This window comes from Microcebus murinus, chromosome 1 (assembly GCF_040939455.1).
Source record: "Microcebus murinus isolate Inina chromosome 1, M.murinus_Inina_mat1.0, whole genome shotgun sequence".
Taxonomy (NCBI): domain Eukaryota; kingdom Metazoa; phylum Chordata; class Mammalia; order Primates; family Cheirogaleidae; genus Microcebus; species Microcebus murinus.
The window spans coordinates 146,849,271-146,872,571 of NC_134104.1; the positions used below are offsets into that span (position 1 = coordinate 146,849,271).

Sequence of the window (23,301 nt, forward strand, 5' to 3'; positions counted from 1 at the left end):
TAACAATTAAGCACTGACTTAGTTAAGAATATTCATAAATCAAAGGCAAACAAACCAACAAAGGAAAAAGGGAGCAAAGTTCAGAGAAGAGGAAACCTCTGCAAGGATGCTTAACAGCTCTCATAAGGAAATGCAAATTAAAAGAACGAAATATCAAATTGTTTTAGATTAGCTAACATCAAGAGCTTTGATGGCTCCTCCGTGCTGACAGGATGGAGGAAGCAGCGCTTGAATGTGCTGTCATCTCTGGGGACGTAAATCAGCCCAGCTCTTTTTCTCTGGAGGACAATTTGGCAGTAGCGATCAAAATTACAATGGCACATAACCTTTGAGCTAACCATTCCATCGCTAGGAATACGTGGTGTAGACACATATGCCTACAAATAGTCATTGCAATATTGTTTAGAATGGCAAAATACTAGGAAACATTCTAAATGTCTCTCATTTACAATAAACTATGATACGTGAATAAACTCTGATAGACACCTATTGTAGAATATTCTACAGGGAGGGGAGAAAGGGAATGAGGTATTTCTATGTGTGCTGACGTGGAAATACTCATATGACTATATGTATTTCTATCTACACCTGGAAATCTTGGAAGATACCCAAGAAAAAGTTGCCCCTGATGTGAGATTTGTCATCCAAAGAGGACAAGTGTTTGGTTCCTCCTTACTTTATGTGTATATTACATTTTTAGTTTTAAAATAAAATTAGTATTTTAAAGCAGGTATGCAGATTTAGAATCTAAGAACTGAGATAGAATAGAACTTAAAGATCTTGTATTTCTACCCTCTTAGTTTATATAAGAAGAACCACAGATTTATAAAGTTCAAGGTCACTCAAAAAGTTAGACTCAGGAACAAACTTGGAGCAAGATTCCTGATCCCATGTTCATAGATCCTTCTTCTACTGGTGCTTTGCTGTGGAATTTACTTGGCTATTTTATGACAGAGTGTCAGTTTCCCCAGGTGGGCTCCATAAGAGACCACATAGAGAACACCAAACCTGAGCTTTGAACTCTGAGCCCTCCTGCCCCCTCCTCAACCTGCTATGGAAACAGCTCATTGCAACGCAGATAACGACAACTGCACAAGATCAAGGTTAGGTAGAACAGGAGTAGAAATTGGCATGGACTCATGAAAAGCTTGAATTCTCAAATGTCACTAAAGAAGGTACTGCAGCGTTCACTGGCTCCACAGGCTCCCTGGGGCTGACCGTCCCTCAGGGTCTCCAGCACGCCCTTTGCCTGACCCTGACTAGGGCACAGTCACAACTCTGTGACACAGATCTTCTTGCCCCGATGTTGGGATCTCCTGGCACCCTTACCTTCCAGCTAACGTCAGCCAAGCAGAAGCATTCACACCCTCCTCTGTGCCATGTGTAGGCCTTGGAAAGGAGGTGATGGTATTAAATTCCCCAAGGAGCAACTTATACCACTACCGCCATCCCCCCACCAACCCCACTCACACACCTGAGTATGATGAGCACCAGCATAAGACTCATCCCAGTGCTGCCATCTTCAGAAATTTGTAACTGGAAACCATCCCCTACTCTATGAAACTTCCCCCTCCAAAATATATATGTAAGGACCTCTGTCATTATTCTTGCCCCGGGAGGTAGAGTAAGGAGAAGGCTCATTGCTTCTAACAATTTATTTTCTCTAAATTCAGCAATCTTTGCCTTGGCACCATTTCGTCTGGTCTAGAGTAGCAGGCGTAAGCCTGTCTGTCTGGGTCTTTGCCTCAGGTTGAAAGCTACCATTTTGAACTTAGGGGTTTAGAGTATGGCGTCTTGGTTTTTGGCAGACTGTAGAGGATGTGCACTACAGGGCTGGAAAACAGAACATATCCTGTGTGGGCATTGCAGGTTCTTAGTCAGCCACGAATTAATGCACAAGTGTATCCAATGAAACATTAAAATGATTGGTTGATTTGGAGAAGTTGTTAAGGCTTTTCTCTGCCATCTCAGTTAAACTGTTATTTCAGCTCTGAAGCCCTTTTCTCATGAGTCGTACCAAAACATGTTTCTACTGATTCCTCTTCCATGGTTTCGTAAGTTTGGAATGAATGGAGGCTGTAGCACTCTTCATTGTTCTCTCCCATTGTGTTCTTTCTCTGCCGTCATGGTCTCAAAAGTCTTGCACACATAGCTCGGCCATGGCTGTGGCCTGCTCACGGTTTGCTGCCAATGGGACTGTAGCATCCAGTGAGAACACATCTGCCTTTCAATCCTTCACCACTTTATAAAATAAATGTTTATTCTTTTGAAATTTTTGTAGCAACTATGCCACCTTTGGGTGGTCAGTTTAGGAAAATTTGCTAATTAATGAAAATGTTACATACTCAGTCTAAATGTGTTAATCAGAGGGCCTGAAAGGCACAGGTCATATCAAATCAGAACAGGAGTAATAACAGTGACCCTGGGCACTGGAAATCAGAAACAGAACTGACAGTCTCAAATTACAACGTGTGATTTTTATCAAAGCCACGTTGTAGCTATTGGGCTTATGCAAATTAAATCCCCTTACATTATATCACAAACTCCCATCATTTAGCTCTTATCCTCCACTGGTTGGGGTAAACTTCTGTCCACATATGTTCCACTTCTTTGCAGATTATTCCCACTTCTATGTGCTTATTTGTTAGATTTCCAAATTGAAATCTTTTATTTACTATCCATGTCCAGTGTCCTCCACATACCTTGGCTCCATTTCTTCCCTCAAGAATAAATATTGGCCCATCTCGCAGAAGTCTCACCCGTTATCATCAATGTAGGACATTGATTTCCTGGTACAGCCTGTGACAACAGAAGCAGAAGAGGAACAGCAGCCCTTAGCATGTAATGGATATAAAGGCAGCTTTGTTGCCAGACCTTGATTCAAATCTTAGCTCCATCTGGAAAAAATAAGTAAATTTGGATCCTTACCCCATATCTGACATCAAAATTAATTTCATTTGGACCAGAGATTTTAGTGTAAAAAATAAAACCAAATTAAAAAAAAGAAATCATGGGAGGCCTTACCATGTGTGACCCCAAATCAGAAGCTCCATAAAAATTTTTTTAAAAATTGTCTGCATGTCAAAAAAAAAACCATTAACTAAATCAAAGGCAAATGACAATTCAGGGTAATTATTTGTAATTTATATTGCAAAACCTAATTTTCCTAACACAGAAATCCTCCTTTAAATCCAAGAAAGTCCAACCTAATAAATAACAAGACAAGCGAACAGAGAATTTTCAGAAAATGAAACACAAATAGCTCTTTAAAAAATGCTTAGCCTCCTTTATAATATGATAAATGCAAATTAAAATTACAGTGGCATACCAGTGTTCACTGATTGGATTGGCAAAGATAAAAAAAACTGAATAACACACCACGCTGGCAAAGATGCTTTTATGTTGCTGTGATTCTGTAAACTGGAATAACCTACATGGAAGGAAATGTGGCAATATCTGTGAAGTTCCTGCTGCATATACCTTTCAGCCTTGCAATTCTATCTATAGGAATTTATCTTGCAGACGTGTTTACCCATATGCAAAGAGACAGGTTTAAAGACCATTGCCTGCAGCACTGATGTCATAGCAAATTAGGAAACAATCTAAATATCAATCAGTAGGGCACAGGTTAAATAAAGTATAAAATGGCCATAAAGTGAAACACTTAAGGACCCCTAAACAGGAATAAAGAACCTATTTACTAATAAGAAATGATCTCCAGGATGTGTTCGTATGAAAACAGCAAATACAGAACAGTGTATAATGGCGTGTTGCCATTTATACAGAAAAAGAGCAAAGGGCAATATCTTTTAGTACTTTCTTGTGTGTTCAGATGTAAGGAAGGAACTGATAATATTATTTGCCTTTGGAGATAGGAAATGGAGGGATAGTGAACATGGGTGAGCAGGGGACTTAAATTTTAAATCCTATGACCTATGTATTAATCATTTTTATTTTTAAAAATTAGTAGACAAAAAAGAGCCAGGCCCTTGGCTTCACCGTTAACCAGCTATGTGGCTTTTGTTTTCACAAAATAACACCTGTCTAGTAGTTTGTTTTGAGGACTGAAAGGAGGCAGGTGCGTAATAGGTCTTCAGTAAGTGGCAGGTGTTAATTACACTGCAGCCTCAACCTAAGTACTTTACTATGAATGAACAGTGAAGTTTTTATGATATCGTTAACTACTCACTTAATGTAGCAAAGTCCCTGCCTTTTAATTTTCACAGTAATATATTGTGTGTCTATTATAGCTAAAGTCCAGACTTGGCTACTTTCAACAGTAATCAGATCATCTTCTTGCTCCAACAACGAGCTAGGAACTTAATTTAAAGGGAAGACACCACACTATATAGCTTAATGTTGCCATTGGGCAAACAGATGAATAAACCAAAAAGGGAATTACACACATTTTTGATATGAATGTGGAGATGCTATCAGAGCAAAATAGGCACACATCAGTGTGTCAGGACATCAGTGAGGCAGCCTCCAGTGCAGCCTTTATGTGTCCCTGGAAATTTGGTTGCAGGAAATTGTGATCATTTGTATTCTGAGGAGGAAGGAGGAGAGGTGCAGAAGGATAAATTGATGCCTTCAAGGCCGCACACTGAGTGATGAGGCTGAGGAAAGAATCCATATGGGCTGGCTGTTCTTTGCTATCTTGGTCCCCAGATCGTACCGATTAGTGCTGGGAGGATGCAAGATTGCCCTTCTGGGCCAGCTTGGCTCAGAGTACAAATTGCTGCAGCTACAGCAGGAGCAGCAGCTCTCCAAATAAGCACGGTTAAATTCTCTTACTCACTTCAAGTTGATTCTGACAAATAAAAGAAGTACATCCCAATCAGCTTTATAAATAAGAAAACAGAAGAAAAGCCATATTCCCATGAACTCCATTCCTGCCTCCAAACAACTGAGGCTAAATGAAACCATTTCATTCCCCATCCCCCCGGGCTTGACAACTGCCTGGCTAACTCTGAGTCAAACTCGTTGAACTGCAGAGAGAGGAGCGAATCCAGCACGAGGGTGGAGCCACAGCTATAGAGGCCAGCTGGGGATGGAAAAGTTCAGGGCAAGGTCAGTGCCAGTGGCCTTAGGTCTAGAGAGGGCCCCTGGAGGGCCAGATGGGGACAGCTGGACAGGTCCTGCTGAGGCCGGAGTGGCTGCAGAGAGGATGTGCACGGCTGTGCCCAAGCCATGAGAGTAACACCTAGGAGAGTCCTAGAAGAGAAGGGGGGTGCCCTGAGACACCCACTTCCAGACCAGGTCAGAAACATATCCTCATGCAGACCCTTATATAGGTAATACTATAGGTAATAGTGTTTCACTGATTTTCATCCCTTTTAATGCAAGACTCCAGCCTCCCACGAAGCTCTTTTCCTACCTCACCCCACCACTGTGAATTTCTGGAAGCTTCTAAAGGGCAAAAGTCTTGACTATTAACAGTAGCATCTGTGAGTCTTTTTCTCTCTTTTTCTGCTGCTCCTTCATCCTTGGTACAATCTGGACACCGCACATCCATCCACCACCCTAGTCCCCTGGGTACCACTGCTGTGCTCTTTGGGCCACTAGCTGCTCTGGGCGCCACTGCTTTTTGCACTGGCAAAGCTGTCTCCCACCAGGTGCCCACTAGTGCCAGCGTGGCACTGTCTTGTCAGGGCTGTGGTTGGGGCACTCCCCTTGGACCCCAAAAATCTCAGTAATCAAGACAAATAGTATGGTGATATAGTATTTTTAAAATTCAAGATCAATGCAAAAAATTCATAATGAACAAAATATATAACTTTTAAGTATACACAGGATTCCAATAATGCCATGCTGAGCCATATCAGAGACTGAGACCAAAAGAAATATGCCCCCATCTCATGTTTTTATGTATTTTTAAGGGTTAATGTTTCTCAAATATTAAAATATCTGAAAAAAATATTGAAAAATTGGGAAGTAGGTATATTAAACTTAAAACATGATTTCAAGTTTGAATATTATATTATAATATTATATCAAAACCAGAATTTATTATAGTATCGCTTTCCTGGCCTAAAATGGAAGCCAACTCATCAATAATGTTTTCAAAATCTACTCTTTATCTCATTTTCAATTGAGAGCTGTAAGTAATGAGAATGTAACTCTGAAAGACTGCTTAATGAATATAAAACTTTAACAAGAGTTATGAAGATACCTTATGAGTTTGAAAATAAATGCAAAAGAAACTGGAAATGTATGAATCATTAGATAAGAGTATCAATTATTTTTGGAAAAGTGCATATCAAATAGAAATTAAGGAGATTAGAGATGTCCTCACTTTACATGTGAAATGGAGATATGAGAAATAAAATACCTTCAGATTTTAGATTTTTTAACTTGAGAAAAGTTATTTTCCATAAATACCTGATTTATAAAAAGCAGCCAGTGATTTGGCTCTTAAGTATTGTGATGATTTAAATCCTACAGAAATTATATCTGACATAGTTTTAAGCAGCATCCAGTATCAATAATTTGCAATTAAAAATCAGCATCATGTTTGGCTCTTCTAAAACTGATTCATGGGAATTTTGCTTAGTGCAAGCAAATTATCCAAATTTGGAAGTGTACTTAAGGATTCTTTTTTTATTATTAACAATACCGATCACCCTGACATCTTGAGAAAGAAGTTTTAGTAAGCTGAAGTTAATTAAAAATTATTTAAGATCGTCACTTGGTCAGGAGATATTTCCAAACATGGACAGTTCTCTTAATTGAAAATGGGGCCTCAGCTGGGAGGACACAGCAGCTGTGGGTGGAGCAGCTGGAGGCAGCCAGCCATCCTTCTCCTTCCATGTGTGCAGCTTCTCCGTCGACTCGCCATGTGGTCTCTCCAGCACAGCAGACTCGGATAGCTCCACCTCTTGCACGGCAGCCCGGTGTGAAGCAGGTCTGCTGTGCACTGGCTGCCTATTTGTCTAAGTCCGGTGAGACGGGGTGTCCACACGCAGGTTATGCAAAGCTGGTGTATTACTCACAGATAGACAGCAAGGGACAACAGAAGCTTAGGATTCACTGTGATCCAGCCCTCCAAGACTCAGCAAAGCTGCCCGGGATAGATAGAGTCTTATCTGTGTGCACCCCGCTTGCATCACAGCTAAGGGACCCTGAAAAGCAGCCTGCCTCTAGGCATCTTGACTTGCTAGGCTAAAGTGTTGAAGCACGTTCTGTTTCCAGGTGGAGACTGGAGCTGTCGCGCCCGCCTCGCCAGCAAGGAAGACGCGGCAACTGGAGTTCTTCTGACAGTGCTTTAATGGGGTTCCCTTTAGACTTACATGATGCTGAAGACCCTGAGCACAAGCTCTCACACACTTATATACTCTAAGGAAGGAGGGAAGTGATGGGGATAGGTTAAAAGCGCGCGAGGGTTATTACTGATAGGCCAAGCTAAGATCCTTCATATGCATACTTATAGAACAGGCCAGGACTTACTCTGCGCATGCGCTGAACTTGTTTACTACAGGCGGGCCACCGGAAATCAGCGCCATCTTGTAATGGCGTTGTCACCGCGCCCCACATGGAGCAGCCCAAGGTTTTCAGGCCTGATCTTCCCTATCTCAGAATGGTGCATTCCCAGCACATTCTATGGCTATTCTTGAGAACCACAGTCAAGAAAGGGGGGAAAACTGGGTCGGTCCAAGGTCACCTGGAGAACTGCCCTGTACTCGGAGCTTCCAGATAGAATGTTCCATGCAGCCTGGGATAGAAGTGCAAGATGTCTTACGACTAAGCCTCAGAAATCCCAGAGCATCACTTCTGCCATATCCACTGAGTGAGCAAGTCACCAAGACCAGCGCAGTTCCAAGAGGACAGGGAATTTAGGTTTCACCTCTCAAAGGGAAGGGTCGCAAAGAATGAGCGGCCATCTTTAATCCACCCATCCCAGCAGAAGACACTTCCGTCTGAGCTTGACTCCAGGGCATCCCAACCACGGACACAGCCAAATCACAGACTCGCTTGGGCCAGAATCCTCTGCTACACTGAAGGCCCTTTCTGAGTGCTCTCTGTGACTTCAGCATTCTTTTGATTTTTACGACCATGAGTGGCTCTGTCTGAGGAAGAAGGCGCTTCCAAGCCTGGTCAGCTCACTGGGAGAAGGAATAGGACCGATCACCACCATGGCCAGAGCTGGCGCTGGTGGTGGCAGGGAGACAGAGGAGAGCCAGGTCGGCGTGACCAGAGCCCAGCATCCCCTGTGCCCATGCCAGCCCACACCCTTCTCCCTGCGCTCACGTTTGGTTCTGTTCGGGGCTTCTTGGGGAGGCACAATCCTGGAGAGAAAGGCTGGCTTTTCAAGGAGAATTTTTAGGATTTGGTGCAGGCTTGGCAGAGATGTTCTGGCAGAGACATGGGGAGGAAGGAAATGGATTGGATCCGAAGTGAGTCAAGCAGATCAGCAGAAAGCAGCTGGGAAGCAGGGCAGTGAGGGTGTCTGCACACAAACCCCCCGCCCAACTCGGCCCACCAAGGCACGGCTGCTCTGCCAGCCAGCACTCTTTAGCAGCCGCTTTGTCATCTCCTCTGTGACTCTGGACAAGACACAGACCTCTGCCTGGCTAATTTTCCTTTCTTCAAACCCCTCCCGTATACGAAAGAGGCAGCACAGTGGTGAAGCACACAGGCTCTAGAGCCCGGCGTGGGGCTCCCATCCTGGCTCTGCCTCTTGCTGGCAGTGTGTCCTCAGGTGGGTTATGGACCTGCTGGCTCCTCCTGTGACATGGGGATTAATGAAGCACCTGCCCCGTTGGGTTGCTGAGAGGCTGAACTAGGTTAATCGTCCAGACCTGGCATACGGGAAGCGCAGGGTGTATTGACACTTTATACCCCTGGTATGTGTGATCTGGTGCAAACATGGGGCTCTGTGGCCAGACGGAGCTCAAATCCCAGCCCTGCCACTCACTAGTGGTGTGACCTTGAGCGTCCTACACCTCCTTCAGCCTCACTTTCCTTATCTACCTCCCTCTAATTGCTGTAGAGATCGGGGCCATTGAGCATAGAGAGCCCAAGAGCAGCTGCAGGTAAATCACGCAGGCGTCTCCCCACTTCTCTCCCAGGCTCTTCTTCCTCCTTGCTATTTGGCAGCTCTGGCTTCCTTACCCTTAGCAAGATGCTCCCCACTAATGGCAGTTGTCATGTATCAGCTGAACCTGGCACTTCCCACCTCTGAGCCACGCCTGTCTGCAAATTCCCAGTGACACACTCAGGGGTCCCAGCATGAGAGCTGTTCTTCTCCGTCCGGACTCTCAGCCTCTCTTGACTTCTCAAAGCTGATTGCTCTGACTTGGTGCTCAAGGGCCTTCATGCTGTCAAGGCTGAAGGATTCTGATTTTACAAACACCTGGATGATATTCTATTGTTTTCCCCGCAGTGTCAAATCAGTAATGTCTTTTCATGGGCTCTTCACAACCTGCCAAATCTATCCTTGAGCCCAGTGGTTCTCAAAGTGTGGTGCTTGGACCCTCAGCGTCACACCACCTGGGAAGTTGTTTGAAATGCCTGTTCTCGGGCACGCTGAGTTTTAACAAGCCCCTGATGCACATTCGAGTTTAAGAACCACTAAAGGTTAAGAAACACCTTCACCCAAAAATCTAACTTTTTGGTTAAGATGAAATGTAGGAATCAAACACATTTCCGGCCAAGTCTATTTTTACTGTTTGTTTATTGCTTATGCCCTCATCCTTCCAAAAAAGAGTGAATGAGGGCTTAGGATGAAATAATAATGTTAATAATAATAAATAACGTGTACTAAAATTTACAGTGCCTTGGGCGAGGGACTGCACTGAGTGATTGCAATGCATTATGTCATTTAATCGTTATAAAAACTGATGAAATATTTATTACCTTCCTTTGTACATGAAGAGACAGAACCTCTAAGAGGTTAAATAAATTGCCTAGGATAAAATTTGAGGGAGAAAAAAAATGTTTTTATCATTGTTGGGATTTTTGTTTTGTTTTTGGGGAATCGTGTCATCATACCTTGAGTTTATTTTAGGGACCTTGTATCCAAAGAGCTATTTAGAAATAATAATTCCTAAGCGTTGAGTCTCACTAAGCAGAGTAGGATGGAGTGATTCTGACAACAAGACCACCGCTTGGGGCCTTTCCTCCATGCTGGGCAGTCGGCTGGGTGAGCTGCCATTGGCAGGTGACAGATCGGGTTGGAAAGTTCTCTGCAGACCTCCACTGGCAGGAGAAACAGTGCGCACTGTCACTGAGGGAACCTGCCTGCACAGCTTTGCTCTCAGAAGACATGTGACAAACATCTGAGTCCCAAATCGATGCTACCGTGTTTCCCCAAAAATAAGACAGGATCTTATATTTATTTTTCTTCAAGAAGAGACCCTAAGGCTTATTTTCAGGGAATGTGTTATTTTTTCTAAGTATGGTACAACAATCCACATTTATTCAAATATAGTTAAGTCGTCGTCTTCTGGAACATCATCATAACTCTCCAAACCCAGAATTCCATCCTGAATTTCTTGCGACTCTATTTCCTTTAGAACCATTGGCCCCAGTCTCTCACGTCGAGCAATAGAGCTCTCATGGGACAGATGAGAAGGGCTGCTCGTCTTCTTTCCCACTCCGAGACAAAATGCATGGGTTGTGCAGACACGCTGCGTAGCCACGCCCATCACTAGGTCTTATTTTCAGGGTAGGGCTTCTATTGCACAAATGCTTAGAAATCCTGCTAGGGCTTATTTTATGGGGAGGTCTTATTTTCGGGGAAACATGGTAGTTATTGGCCCTAATGGATAAACCAACATCCTTCTACCGACCCTATATGGTGGTTCCTATATCAGAAGAGCAACTTTGTGTTTTACTTCTTTAGAAGAAAAGACTTTTCTTATAACTTAAATGGATATCTTGTTTCTTCTTAAATGAAATAACTATGATTTTCTAAGTGCTTACTATATTCAAGTTCTGCAGTAGATGCTTAAGCATCTTAGGTCAATGATCCCTCGGAAAACTCTGCCAGGTACATATGAGCATCAGCATTTTGCAGATAAGGAAACGGTACCCAGAGAGGTTGGTCACTTGCCCTTGGTCACACAGGTGGTGAGAGGTAACACGCCCTGATGCCCAGCCCATGTTCTGGGGCACAGAGATGCTTTTCATAGGCTGGAAACTGATTCCAGACACCGTTCCTTTCTTCCCTTCTTGTGGGCAAATGGGGCACAATTCTGTAGACTTAGATTTCCACTTACAATGAAGGCCACTTGCTATAACCTGTGAAGCGAGTGATGAAGGTCCCTGGAACCTGGTGCTCATGATCTAATACTATTAGAGTGCACGCAGGGCTTTTCCCACCCTTGCCTTTCCCCTGCTCCGTTCTGTGTTCCTGGGAGGCTGAACCTCCGCGGGCAGCATTATGATAGGCCCCTTCTCGGTTTGGCCAACGACAGGGCATGGAGCGGAGTGGGCATGTGGGAGAAAGAGAACAGACTGGGTACAGGGTAGTCCCCCCAATCTCTGCGTCGGGCAGCATCTCTAGTGGCTGCTATACCTCCTTGGTGGCCCCAGCTCTTGGTGCCAGGATACTAGTCCTGGTAATACTGCCTCCTCCCTTGTCCACCTGGCCCTGGGGTGGTAGCAGCTCCTCCTATGCTAGTCTCTGAGATGCCTCCCTGTCCTCTGCTTGGAGGCTTAGCACTTTCATCATCTATATAACCAATTGCTCGAAGTCCCTCTGTTTGAAAGACCTGGAAATCCTTTCTTTTTTACTGCTATCGAGTGAATTATCAGTGCTCGCTGAAGCTTCTCCTTCTGTATTCTACACAAATTGGAAGCAAAGCTCACAGATCACAAACATTCTTACAGTTCCCCATATATCCATATATCACCAAGGTCATCTTGAGTTTCTTCTCGTGGATTTTAATTTTTACCAACAAACTAAAGTCAGTTTAGTGTCATCGTTATCAGTTTTGTTTGTTGTTTGCTGAACCTTGCTATGTATAATGATTTGAATTTGCATCAGCAGCATTTGGGGCATTTTCTTATAACTATTGCACCTGAAGTTTTGAGTAACATTTTAAATATTTTGTTCCTTTTCAAACCTTTTTTTATTAATTTTGTTTTTATTTCATCATATTAGGAGTGTACAGATGTTTAGGTTACATATATTGCCTTTGCCCCACCCGAGCTTCAATCATGTCCATGCCCCAGACAGTGCGTACTGCACCCATTAGGTGTGAATATACCCATCCCCTCCTCCCCCCTCCCACCTTTCTGACACCCGATGAATGTTATTACTATATGTGCACTTAAGTGTTGATCAGTTAATACCAATTTGCTGGTGAGTACATGTGGTGCTTGTTTTTCCATTCTTGTGATACTTCACATAGTAGAATGGGCTCCAGCTCTATCCAGGATAATACAAGAGGTACTGTATCACCATTGGTTTTTATGGCTGAGTAGAGCTCCATGATATACATAGACCACATTTTATTAAAGGGCCGATAACTAGAATCTATATAGAACTCAGGAAACTCATCAAGAAAAAAAAATCAAACAACCCTATCAAAATCTCTCTCATATGGCCGGGCGCTGTGGCTCACGCCTGTAATCCTAGCTCTTGGGAGGCCGAGGCGGGCGGATTGCTCAAGGTCAGGAGTTCGAAACCAGCCTGAGCAAGAGCGAGACCCCGTCTCTACTATAAAATAGAAAGAAATTAATTGGCCAACTGATATATATATAAAAATTAGCCGGGCATGGTGGCGCATGCCTGTAGTCCCAGCTACCCGGGAGGCTGAGGCAGAAGGATCACTCGAGCCCAGGAGTTTGAGGTTGCTGTGAGCTAGGCTGACGCCACGGCACTCACTCTAGCCTGGGCAACAAAGCGAGACTCTGTCTCAAAAAAAAAAAAAAAAAAAAAAAAATCTCTCTCATAGATTTCTTTTCCTTTGGATACCTTCTCACATTTCACTGAGGATTTGGGAGGAAGAGCAGCTACATGTGTGCTTGTTCCTCTATTGAATTGGAAGCCTTTATACTCATTTTGCTTTTCTGAATTTTCTAAAATAAGTGTATATTATTACATCCATATTAAGAAAAATAACAATACAAGCTGTTCTTAAAATTGAAGGGCTTTAGAAATATGTTCTTACTGTGCATAAAAGAGGAGAATCTTGTCACTGTTTCATACCAACCACTATGGCACTAACCGGGAAACTGCTTCCCCACAGTGCGTCAGTCCCAGTGAGGAAGAGTCTGGAGAATCTTGCTGTCTCACTTGTGATTTTTATTTTCCCAAGCTGGATTAGAAATGCTGTTAATGCAGGAAGAGTATCAAATACAAAGCCTACTATTAAACACCTCAAAACTTGGTGGCTTAAATTGGAAAGCATGTATTGGCCTGCTTTGTTGAGGGACTCAGATGGATGGTTCTGTTGGTCTCACCTAAGGCCACTCATGTGTCTCCAGTCAATTAATGGTTGATGGCCTCACTCACCTTTCTTGGGGCTTGGCTGGTTATGACTGGGGCAAGAGAGATGGTTGGCCCAACTGTCTCTCACCACACAGCAGTCCGGCTTGGGCTAACTCATCTGGCGATGCTTGCAGGATTCCCCGGAGCCCCAAGAGAGGAAACTGCAGGGCTCAGGACTCACGCAGCATCCCTTCCAGCACACTCTATGGTCAGAGCAGGTCAACAAGGCCAACCTGGATTCCAGGGATGAAGAAATGAACCCCACATCTTGCTGGAAGGAGCTGGAAGCATTGCAGCAATTTTGTAATTTACGATTTACTGTTATAATTTCTGTTTAATTCTGTTTTTCTTAGGCTTCTGAGGACCCAGTCTCTGGAATGGTTCTACAATAATGTGAAGAGCCGCTTCAAGCGCTTTGGCAGCGCCAAGGTCCTTAAGAACCTGTACAGGAAACACCGGCTGGAGAGTGGGGCATGCTTCGACATTCTAGGTACTCTCACTGCCGGCTGCTCTGGGAGTCTGGGTGGCCTGGTGGGGTAGAAGGTGGCCTGGTTTGGAGGCCCTGAAAACTGAGGCACATTTATCTAGAACAGGGAAATTTGCTCAAATATCTGGCACTAGTGAGGAGCAGAAAGAGAAGGACCAATGCCAGAGACTCCCAAATTTTTATTCTTTCGGTTCCAGCTTCCAGCATCCCCACTGAGCTCGAGTTTATGTTGTTAGGAGCTGCAAAGACCAAAAAGTATTTCTACAAATTGTGGATATTTTAGTGCTAGACCCCTAGAAATGAAAGATTCTTGATCATCATCCCCTGATGACTAAAACGTTAGAAAATTATTTTTGCTTGATTACAGAGAGACTATATCTGCCCTTGGAGGATATACCCTCCATTCCGTTTTCTTTGTGCTCCAAAATTCTATTCTTACCAGCCCCGGAATTCAATGTAATGGGAGAGGTAGAAAAATGTCAGCTTCCTCCCAGAAGCCTGAAGGATGAATTTTACCTGTGCTATTTCTATACATTTAAGACAACCAAGTTAATTAGAGTGAGAAATTATGTTCTTTAGTCTTGTTAGACCAACCAGTGGAAAGGAATGGTTGTCAGAATAGGAACAGCATGTCCTCCAAAATGGCTATGTTTTTCAGTCTAGTGGCAGTGTTTTTTCATCATTTTGCTAGCACAGGTAGATGCTTTTTATCCATAAGAAACAGGGAGGAAGAAAAAAAAAATCTCATTCATCTCATTTGGAGCTTTTTCATCATCATTATTTTACATTGTTGTGTTCTCAATAAAGTCTTTGGTTGTGTCTGATCTAAAAATATGCCAGCCACTTAGACAACAAGAAAAATAGGATAGAAACATGAAACATGGAGAATCATTAGGGCCTTTTGTGCTTGTTAGACTCTCTGCCTTTCAAACTGCGCAGGAAGGAAGGCTTACAGCTACCAGAGCAGTGCCGAAGCCTACCACATTATTTTTTATCTTCCTTTTACTGATTTTTCTAAAAAATGTTTCCCTAGGAATGGAGACAAAAGAGAAATAAAGCTTAAAAGTCATACCGTCACCAGTTTTTCAACCCAAAGCGATGTCTCAAGAAAGTTCTCAGAATAGAATCAGCTCACTCGTGTGTATCCCATCCTTTCCTCACTCTCTTGTGCATCCTCGGGTCTGTCCTAGGCGCCCCTTTAAATGTCACCAAATTCAAATCCCATAAGTGGTGTTCTCCACCACTTAATGCAGAATGAGGAAAAAAGAAAGCACGTGTGGAGAATCCTGCAGCTCAGAGCGCGAGTTCCATTTCTGTCCCTTTCTCTCTGAGGCCCCACAGGAGGAGAAGTCGGAATTGAATCCCAAGTGGGCTAGGGCAGGCTTGGAAATTTGCAAGTGTCATTTTCAGAGGAGAATCATTTGCTAGGGATAAGGATCTGCCACGACAGAAGCAAATGTGTGTGCCAGGCCCGCTGTGATCCGCCACTTCTTTCACCTGGGCCACGGTCACTTATCGCACTGCATTCAGGTGGCGGTTGACACAGCTGCCTCTCCTGCCGGACCATCATGTGCAGGCGGCAGCTTCTTTATCTCTGTGTTCCCCAAAGCGTAGCTCGATGCCTGGCATATCTTAGATCCTCAATGTTGCACTAGTTGAATCTTAAAATCATTTTATGGATACCAAGACACTTCATAGAAATGTTAGGATCCATTGCTTTAATAGGATTGGTATCCCCACTGAAACTAAGATTTCGTTTGGATAAATATGAAGACAAGCAGGCAGTAGATGATTACTAAGTTGGTACTTAAACCTGTAAAGCCATAATCATAAAACAATGAGATGTATTCTGTAAGCCACGTAGAAGCTTAGGTAGACCTCAAGTATGGAGAAATCTTCCAGTGCTTACGTAGCCTCCTGGTCGTGTGAGATAACTAGAGAGTCATTAGCATTAGCTTCTACCTGTCACCCAGCACCCATGGTAGGTGTGCCATCTGCCATCCTCAGTTGTGACTACACGTTAGAATCACCTAGAGAGCTGTGAATAAACGTCCCCATACCCAGGATCCTTGTTTGCCACCCCTCTGTCAATTACTTCTGAATCTCTGAAGGTAGAATCCTGTATATATATTTTTTAAAAAACTCCCTGGATTATTTTAAAGTACAGCCCAAACTGACAACCTCAGCTAGAACTTCACAATAATTAGTTCAGCAGAGTTCTTCAGCTTATCTTCAGAATTTTGATTGTCATAATATGGAAAATCTGCAGGGCACAAGGGATGTGCTGTGCTCCAGGGCTCTGGGTGTCAAACTCCTTTCACCTGAGAAACGTCTCCACTATGCAAACCAGTGTAGTTTGCCCTAAAAGCACCCGAAATTGCATTTAGCCCACAGAATCTTCTGGGTGGCTCATCACATACACACCTTGTGCTGCCATGGGTCCCTCCCAGCCCTACCAAGCTAGCCTTCCTACTGCAACTCATAGCAGGTGGCCAGATTAGGCCTACAAGGAGACCCATTCATTTTGTCAGATAAATCTAAGATTTACTCCTTCAGTAAACATCTATTGAGCACCTACTGCGTGCCTATGTACCTGGTTTAAGAGTTGGAAGTGAACAAAATGAGCAAGACCGTGCCATCTCAGAGCCAAAATCCCAGTGGAGAAGTCAGACAAGTACACGTATTTATAATACAATGTCCAATGGTAATGTATTCACGTGGCTTATTTGGTAGACCCTTATCTGATATTTTCAACAGTTATCCTAAAAAGATGCACTAAATGAAAAGGTAAAGTGGCCATGATTAATATACCTAATCTTCAGACAGTTGGATAAATAACATGCTTTTATTTAGTACTGGATAAATAAAGTGGGGAAAAATAAACTATGCTTTTCTTTATTATCATTCTGTATCTATTTCTGACATGATTCCTGAAAAGGTCTCTTGCATCCTCCATCCGGGATTTGATTGACACATGTGATCTTTTGAAAATGCTGAGCCACGTGGAGTCAGAGCTTCCTCTGACTGGCGGCTTAGTCAGTGCCTTCCAGAACAATTCGATTGCTTTCTGCCCCTGGGGAAAATCACGTCATCCTAAAGGACATTGACGCTCCCACCTATGAATTTAAAGGAACACAGAGGGAGCAGTGTTGTACTAGATTTAAAATCACGCCCTGGTGAGCTCCGTCTCCCAGAGATGTTTCCAGATCTTCTCTCTTCTTGTCCTCCCACTGCCCTCCCCATCCTCTCGAGAGAATGACCGCATCTCCTCCTCCCCGTGGCTGACAGGGTGCTCCTGCATGGCCTTCCTCATCTGCGCCCTTTGCCCTGCTGAAAGGGGATGCTGTCCTTCTTCTCTGCTGCCTGCCCCTCCTGTTGGTCTTTGCATCTGACCCCTGTCACCACCAAGCCAGGTCGCTCCTTCGTACCCATTCAACCTCTCTCTAACTAGAATTCATGAACACAACCAGAGTCTCTCCTGCTTCTTAAGCTCTTCCTTGACTGCATTCTCCTCCACTCATTGCCCTGCCGTTGTCTTTCCCGTCACAGGTAAACCCCAGAACGTGAGCTGCCCTCGGGGCTTCCCTGTCCTGCCCTTCCTCACTCTGCACCCACCCCCTTCCAGGCTGTTCTCCACGCAGAAGCCTCAGTGTGCTTTCAGACCACACCAGGTCACCTCTGTGAAACCTTTAATGTAGCTTCACATGGCTGTTGGGACAAAGATGGAAACGCTGATGTGAGCACTGTGGCCTCATGGTCTGAGTCCCCCCAGGTCACCTCACGCCAGCTTCCCCTCCCCTCAGCTGCCTCTCATTGAGTCCTCGCTGTGCCCCGTTCTCCCACCGCCAGTCTCTGTGCAAGCTCCTGCCAGGCCCTGGGTGCTCTCTGCTCCCTACATCCTCTTGGCTGGTTCCTCACTGGCCAGGGCCGTCTTCCCTGCTGCACACTTCCGCTGTTCTGTGAATCACTCCATCAGAACACTTAACACGTCTATAATTTTACATTTATTCATATGTCTCTGATTAATGAATTCTCCCCCACTAGACTCTCAAGCTTGCCAGGGCAGGGAGGGTAGAGCTTTGCTCACCAATGTACTCCCAACACCTGGCTCCAGGTGCTCGTGGACTGTTTGCTGGACGAATGGATGAATACTGGCTACAGCCAGGATAAACTGAAGTATTTGCAGTTAGACGTATGTATGGCCTAGGAACTGAGGAGATGGCTTATCCCAAAGCTTTATTTTGTAAGCAAGGGAAACAGAGACCAAGGCAGACAAAGTCCCTTGCTCAAGGCCACAGAGCTAAAATAAGTAGACTTCTGAAAGGCTTTCAAAAGCCTGGTCAAAAAACACACACAGAGAGACAATGGCATATGGTCAGGCTGAATTAGTAGGACAGCTGCATTAGTAGGACAGAATTAGCTGCACTCTAACAGCTTATTTTGCAAAAGCAGCATCTACTAATCCTGCTCCAAATACCGATAGCAAATACCTATACCTTTAGAGTTCCCCACGGAACCCATCCAAGAAAGCACAGGGTGTATTATATGAAGGTAAGGCCTATTGCCGAGTTTCAATCTCATCTGTCCCTTTGTGAGCTAAGACACAGTAGACTCTCATTTATTTTCTTGGTTCTGTCAAACAGTGTTTTGAACCATCTTCTAATCCAATAATTTCTTTTGAGTCACCTACTCTCTCTAGATGCCATCATGGGCACTGGGGTACAGTGATTATTTTAAAAAGCCATTATACTGACCTTAAAAGATCTCATTTGATGAATTAATATGGGAACACAAATTTTAAAAATCACTTTAGAAGGGCAAAACTAATTGCTCTGCCCAGACTGGAATTAAGACTAGGGTTGTGTGTTCAGCTAAGAGAAGACCAGGCTAGGCACTGTGGCTCACACCTATAATCCCAGCCCTTTGGGAGGTCAAGGCAGGAGGATGGCTGGAGGCCAGGAGTTTGAGACCAGCCTGGACAACATAGTGAGACCCCTGTCTTTACAAAAAAAAAAAAAACTAGTGAAGCTTGGTGGTATATGCCTATAGTCTCAGCTACTTCAGGAGGCTGAGGCAAGAGGATCTCTCGAGCCCAGGATTTGAGACTGCGGTGAGCTATGATCACACCACTGTACTCCATCCTGGTGACAGAGCAAGACCCTGTCTCTTAAAAAACAGAGAGAGAGAGAGAGCGAGAGAGAGAGAGAAGACCAGAAAAGAGACAGTAGGCCTTAAAAGGTGAAAGACCATGGCTTATGTTACCTCCCTCTGGGTGTGTTTCACATGGACTCTCTTCTATAGAAGAGGATGGTGACAGTTAAATCATTAGCTAAAGGCAGCTATATGGATCATTGCTGTGGACTCCGGCTAAAGATGTGTGGCATGGCTCATTACACATCGGGGAGAGTGCTGTTGTAATTGCTGCTGTTCTGGTAAGGAAGCCAAGTGTCAGAGAGGTTAAATAACTTGCTCTACATCACACAACTAGTAATTTGCAGGTCCAGGAATTGAGCTCACATCTCCCAGACTTCGTTGTTCTGTCTTTGACTCCATACTGCCTTCAGAGAAGGTGTTGGAAGAAAGTTAGGGATGGTAACAATGCTGCACCAGGAATCAATGTGAGAAGAAAATAGCAACAGGTCAAAGATGGTAGCATTTTGTGGGGCCCAGTGATTCCCTAAACCCATTTTCAAGGCTAACTTAATGAGTGGGTGTCAGGGTCTGCCAATTCAGTGACACAGTGACATCAGTGCTCACTGGTTCTCTCTCTCTCCCCTCCCCCCACCCCACCCCACCCCCAGGAGGAAGCTTTTTTGAGTCAAACCTGGAGAATGAAGGAAGCATTTCTGGCAGTGATTCAACATTTTATAGACAATCAGAAGGTAAGGTTGCTTAAGAGTTTACAATTACTGGGAAGTTGGAAGACTAGAAACACTTTCAGTTGCATTGTTATCCATGAAGGCAACTGTTCATTGCTATGTGTGAGTCTCCATGGGTCATCTTATTATTGCCAATTGTGTAAATGCATCATAAAAAATAGGTGGGTATATCCAAGTGTGGCCAACAGAACTGCATTCACTACCCAGCCACGTGATACTTTGCAATCAACTAGCAAATGTTCTTCTGGAGTTGGACAAAACAATAAATCCACTCACTTGTGCGTCTCATATTAAGATATTCCTCTAAAGAATGTATCATTTACAGATTTACTGCTGCTTATACCAGTATTATAGTCTCCTTAGAGCAGTGGTTGAAAGCAAAACAAACTTTCCCATTTCAAGTAAAACCTTGTTCATCACTTCAACTCTTGCCTAGAGCACCAGATATCGATAACCAGTGCGTCCTGAATGGGTGCTGAGATGGTTCATTTTAATGTGGCAACTTGTTTGGGTGAAGAGATGCCCAGATGACTGGCAAAACATCATTTCTGGCTGTGTCAGTGAGGGTGTTTCCAGAAGAAAATAGCATTTGAATCATAGACTGAGTAAAGAAGATCCACCCTCACCGGTGTGGACAGGCAGCGTCCAATGCACCCGCCGAAGGCCCAGATAGAACAAACGGGTGGAGGAAGGGCAAACTTGCTGTCCCTCTTCTGGAGGTGACAGATCTTATTTGACCTTCAGGTATCAGCGCTCTGATCTTGGGCCTTAGGGCACCAAGAGGTAAACCGATGGCTCCCCCATTTCTCAGACCTTCAGACTGGTACTGAGTTACACCAGCTGCTCTTGAGGGTCTCCAGCTTGCACACAGTGTATCGGGGGGCCTCTTGGCCTCCATGATCACATGAGCCGATTCCCATAGTAGGTCTATATCTGTGTGTGTGTGTGTGTGTGTGTGTGTATGTGTGTGTATAGAGAGAGCGAGAGAGAGAGCGCGCACACACGCGCACGTGCACCTATTACTTATGTTTCTCTGGAAACCCTAACTAATATAGGTGCCTTCTCATGAAAACTCTGTCCTCTGTTTTCCTTGCTGCCTGCAACTTCTCCATAGGATTCCACACACCATCATATAGCCTCCGTGTGCCTCCATTTGTACCTCTGCTGAGCCTAAAATGCCCAGCCTTAATTTCAGCTCAGAGCTCTAGGCTCAGAGCTCTAATGGTTGTCCATTGGCACCTGAAGATCCTATAGGATTCTTAACCTAAGCATGTCCTAATCAAGGTCCTTAGCCACTTAGGTCCAACAACAAAAGGTATCTTGCCTTGAGTCTGTCTCCCAACTTCCACCCAGCTCTGTTTCCAGTGTCATCCTTTTTGTTTTCATTCTGAAGCCCATGACCTGAGCACCTCCCTGCTCAAAAATCTCCTGTCTTAGTGTTAATTTCAGTGACTATCTGTCAAGGTTCTCCAGTAGGAGACACATATGTATGTATGCACACACACACACACACACAGATTCATTTTAAGGAATTGGTTTGTATAATTATGAGGACCCAGCAAGACTGAAATCTATAGGGTAGGGCTAACAACTCAGGCAGGAATTGATGCCGCAGTCTTGAGGCTGAATTTCATCTCTGGGAAACCTCAGTTTTTACTCTTAAGGCCTTTCAACTGATTGCATGAGCCCCACCCACATCGTCAAGGGTAACTCTTACATAAAGTCAGCTTGATCGTAGAGGTTGACCACATCTACAAAATAACCTTCACAGCGACACTCGGAGGCAGATTAGTGTTTGATAATTGGCTACTATAGCTTAGCCACGTTGACACATAAAATTTAACCATCCCACCACCTAACTGGTCTTCTGAACTTCAGCTACCTGCCTTCTTAACCTTCCTTTACCACCCCCCCACACCAATTTTTCTACCTGAAACACTGACCTGAGCCTTCAGTTTTCAGCCACTGTTTCACATCACTCTCATCCAAGAATCATATGTCAACATGGCAGCCAAAGCCTTTCTAGGTGTGGCCCCAGGTACTTACTCTCCAGGGAGCTCTGGGACTTGGAGACTATTCCGGTCATGGGGATTGTTAGGCATGCCTCTTAGTGATTACTCACGTGCCTAATCAATCACCCAGTAGCTTGGAAAGCCATGAGAGCAGGGACTCAGCTTGTCCACCAGAGCCTAGCACACAGGAGGCCCTCAGTAAAAGTTTGTTTGATTCAGTGAAAATGTGTGGACCTCTTCTGTGAAAAAATGCATTGGTAGCTACCTTGAAGAAGAGAAATAAGAGAGATATAGTGTCTATCTCCAGAGAGCACTTAGTGTAATGATTTTATGGGATCTAGTTATAAAAACATTGGGAAAACTGTCCAATCAGCCACTGGCAGTGTGCAGAGCCCCAGGGTGGGTTGCCCCTACATGGCTCTGTCGTGACTGTCCTGGCCATCCTTCCCTGTCCTCATCAGCGGGCTGGATCACTTTGACCTTAACTGGGTTGGTTTTAGAGATTGATGTTATTATGTTTGCCAAATGCCATTTTCTGTCCACATTTGCATCTTTACGAGTCTAAGAGACTTGCATTATTTTTTTTAATTGAGTGAGTGATTAATTAATGAATTGCTATATTTACACCCTGTCTCATTGCACAAAGAATTTTCAGCAGCTTACAGGAGATTTGCATGTGTTAAAGAATACATGACTAGATATTATAAATGGAAACAGGAGGTTGAAACTGGGGAAAAGGAGACCCAGGCACCCAGCCCTCGAGTACCTATATTCCTGCATCTGTTGTGATTTGGACTTCTGGAGCGACCTAAGAGAGGGATAATAGAAATTCTCACAAGCATGAAGCTAAAATCTAATAGCTCAAGGAAAGAAGAACTCTGCCAAGCACTTAGCTCCAAAAAGAATTTTGTCACCTGGGGAAGTCCTTTGATCTGGAGATACTTTCTCCCGTTTTGTGCTATATGAAAAATAAACAAAAAAGAATATGTTCGCCAAAAACATGATAGCACTATATTTTAAAATCATGTTAGCTTGTATTCATCTCAGTTTTGTGGTTAAAATGAAGGGTTTTGGAGACTGAGTACCAAATTCAAATATTAACACTCTTACCGTCTTGCTGTGTGACCTTGAGCAAGTTGTTTAACCACTCTGCGCTTCAAAAAATTTACCATCTGTAAAATGGTGCCTTCTTACTGGACTGTTGTCAGGATAAATTGTGATCGTGTATGTGGAACTCTTGGCCTATGGCCTGGCATGTGGTCGAACTCTGCGAGGTTGGCCAGTATTGCTGTTATTGATATTGTTTATATTCTAAAAATACTCTTCCATGGATTTTGTATTTGCATTGGATTATAGACACACCCTAGTGCCCTTAGGACATTTAATAACTCTTATTCCCATCATCACAATGACACATTATATGCACAAAATAAAACATGATCTTTATCTGAGAAAGTGGATGAAGATCTGTTACTTCCTTATATG

The 23,301-nt window shown here is 43.9% G+C and overlaps 2 protein-coding genes across 6 annotated transcripts in view; both read left to right on the top strand.

Annotated features, from left to right (window-relative positions):
* The window catches only part of MYRIP (myosin VIIA and Rab interacting protein), a 334,798-nt gene that overhangs the window by 222,636 nt on the left and 88,861 nt on the right, over positions 1 to 23,301 (top strand). For all 5 annotated transcript variants that reach the window (XM_020285128.2, XM_020285059.2, XM_076006566.1 and 2 more), the window contains 2 exons: positions 13,792 to 13,928; positions 19,727 to 19,807. In XM_020285128.2, coding sequence (XP_020140717.2) covers positions 13,792 to 13,928; positions 19,727 to 19,807 — 218 coding nt within the window. The remainder of the gene's footprint in view (positions 1 to 13,791; positions 13,929 to 19,726; positions 19,808 to 23,301) is intronic.
* The window catches only part of RPL14 (ribosomal protein L14), a 301,323-nt gene that overhangs the window by 22,681 nt on the left and 255,341 nt on the right, over positions 1 to 23,301 (top strand). The window lies entirely within an intron of this gene.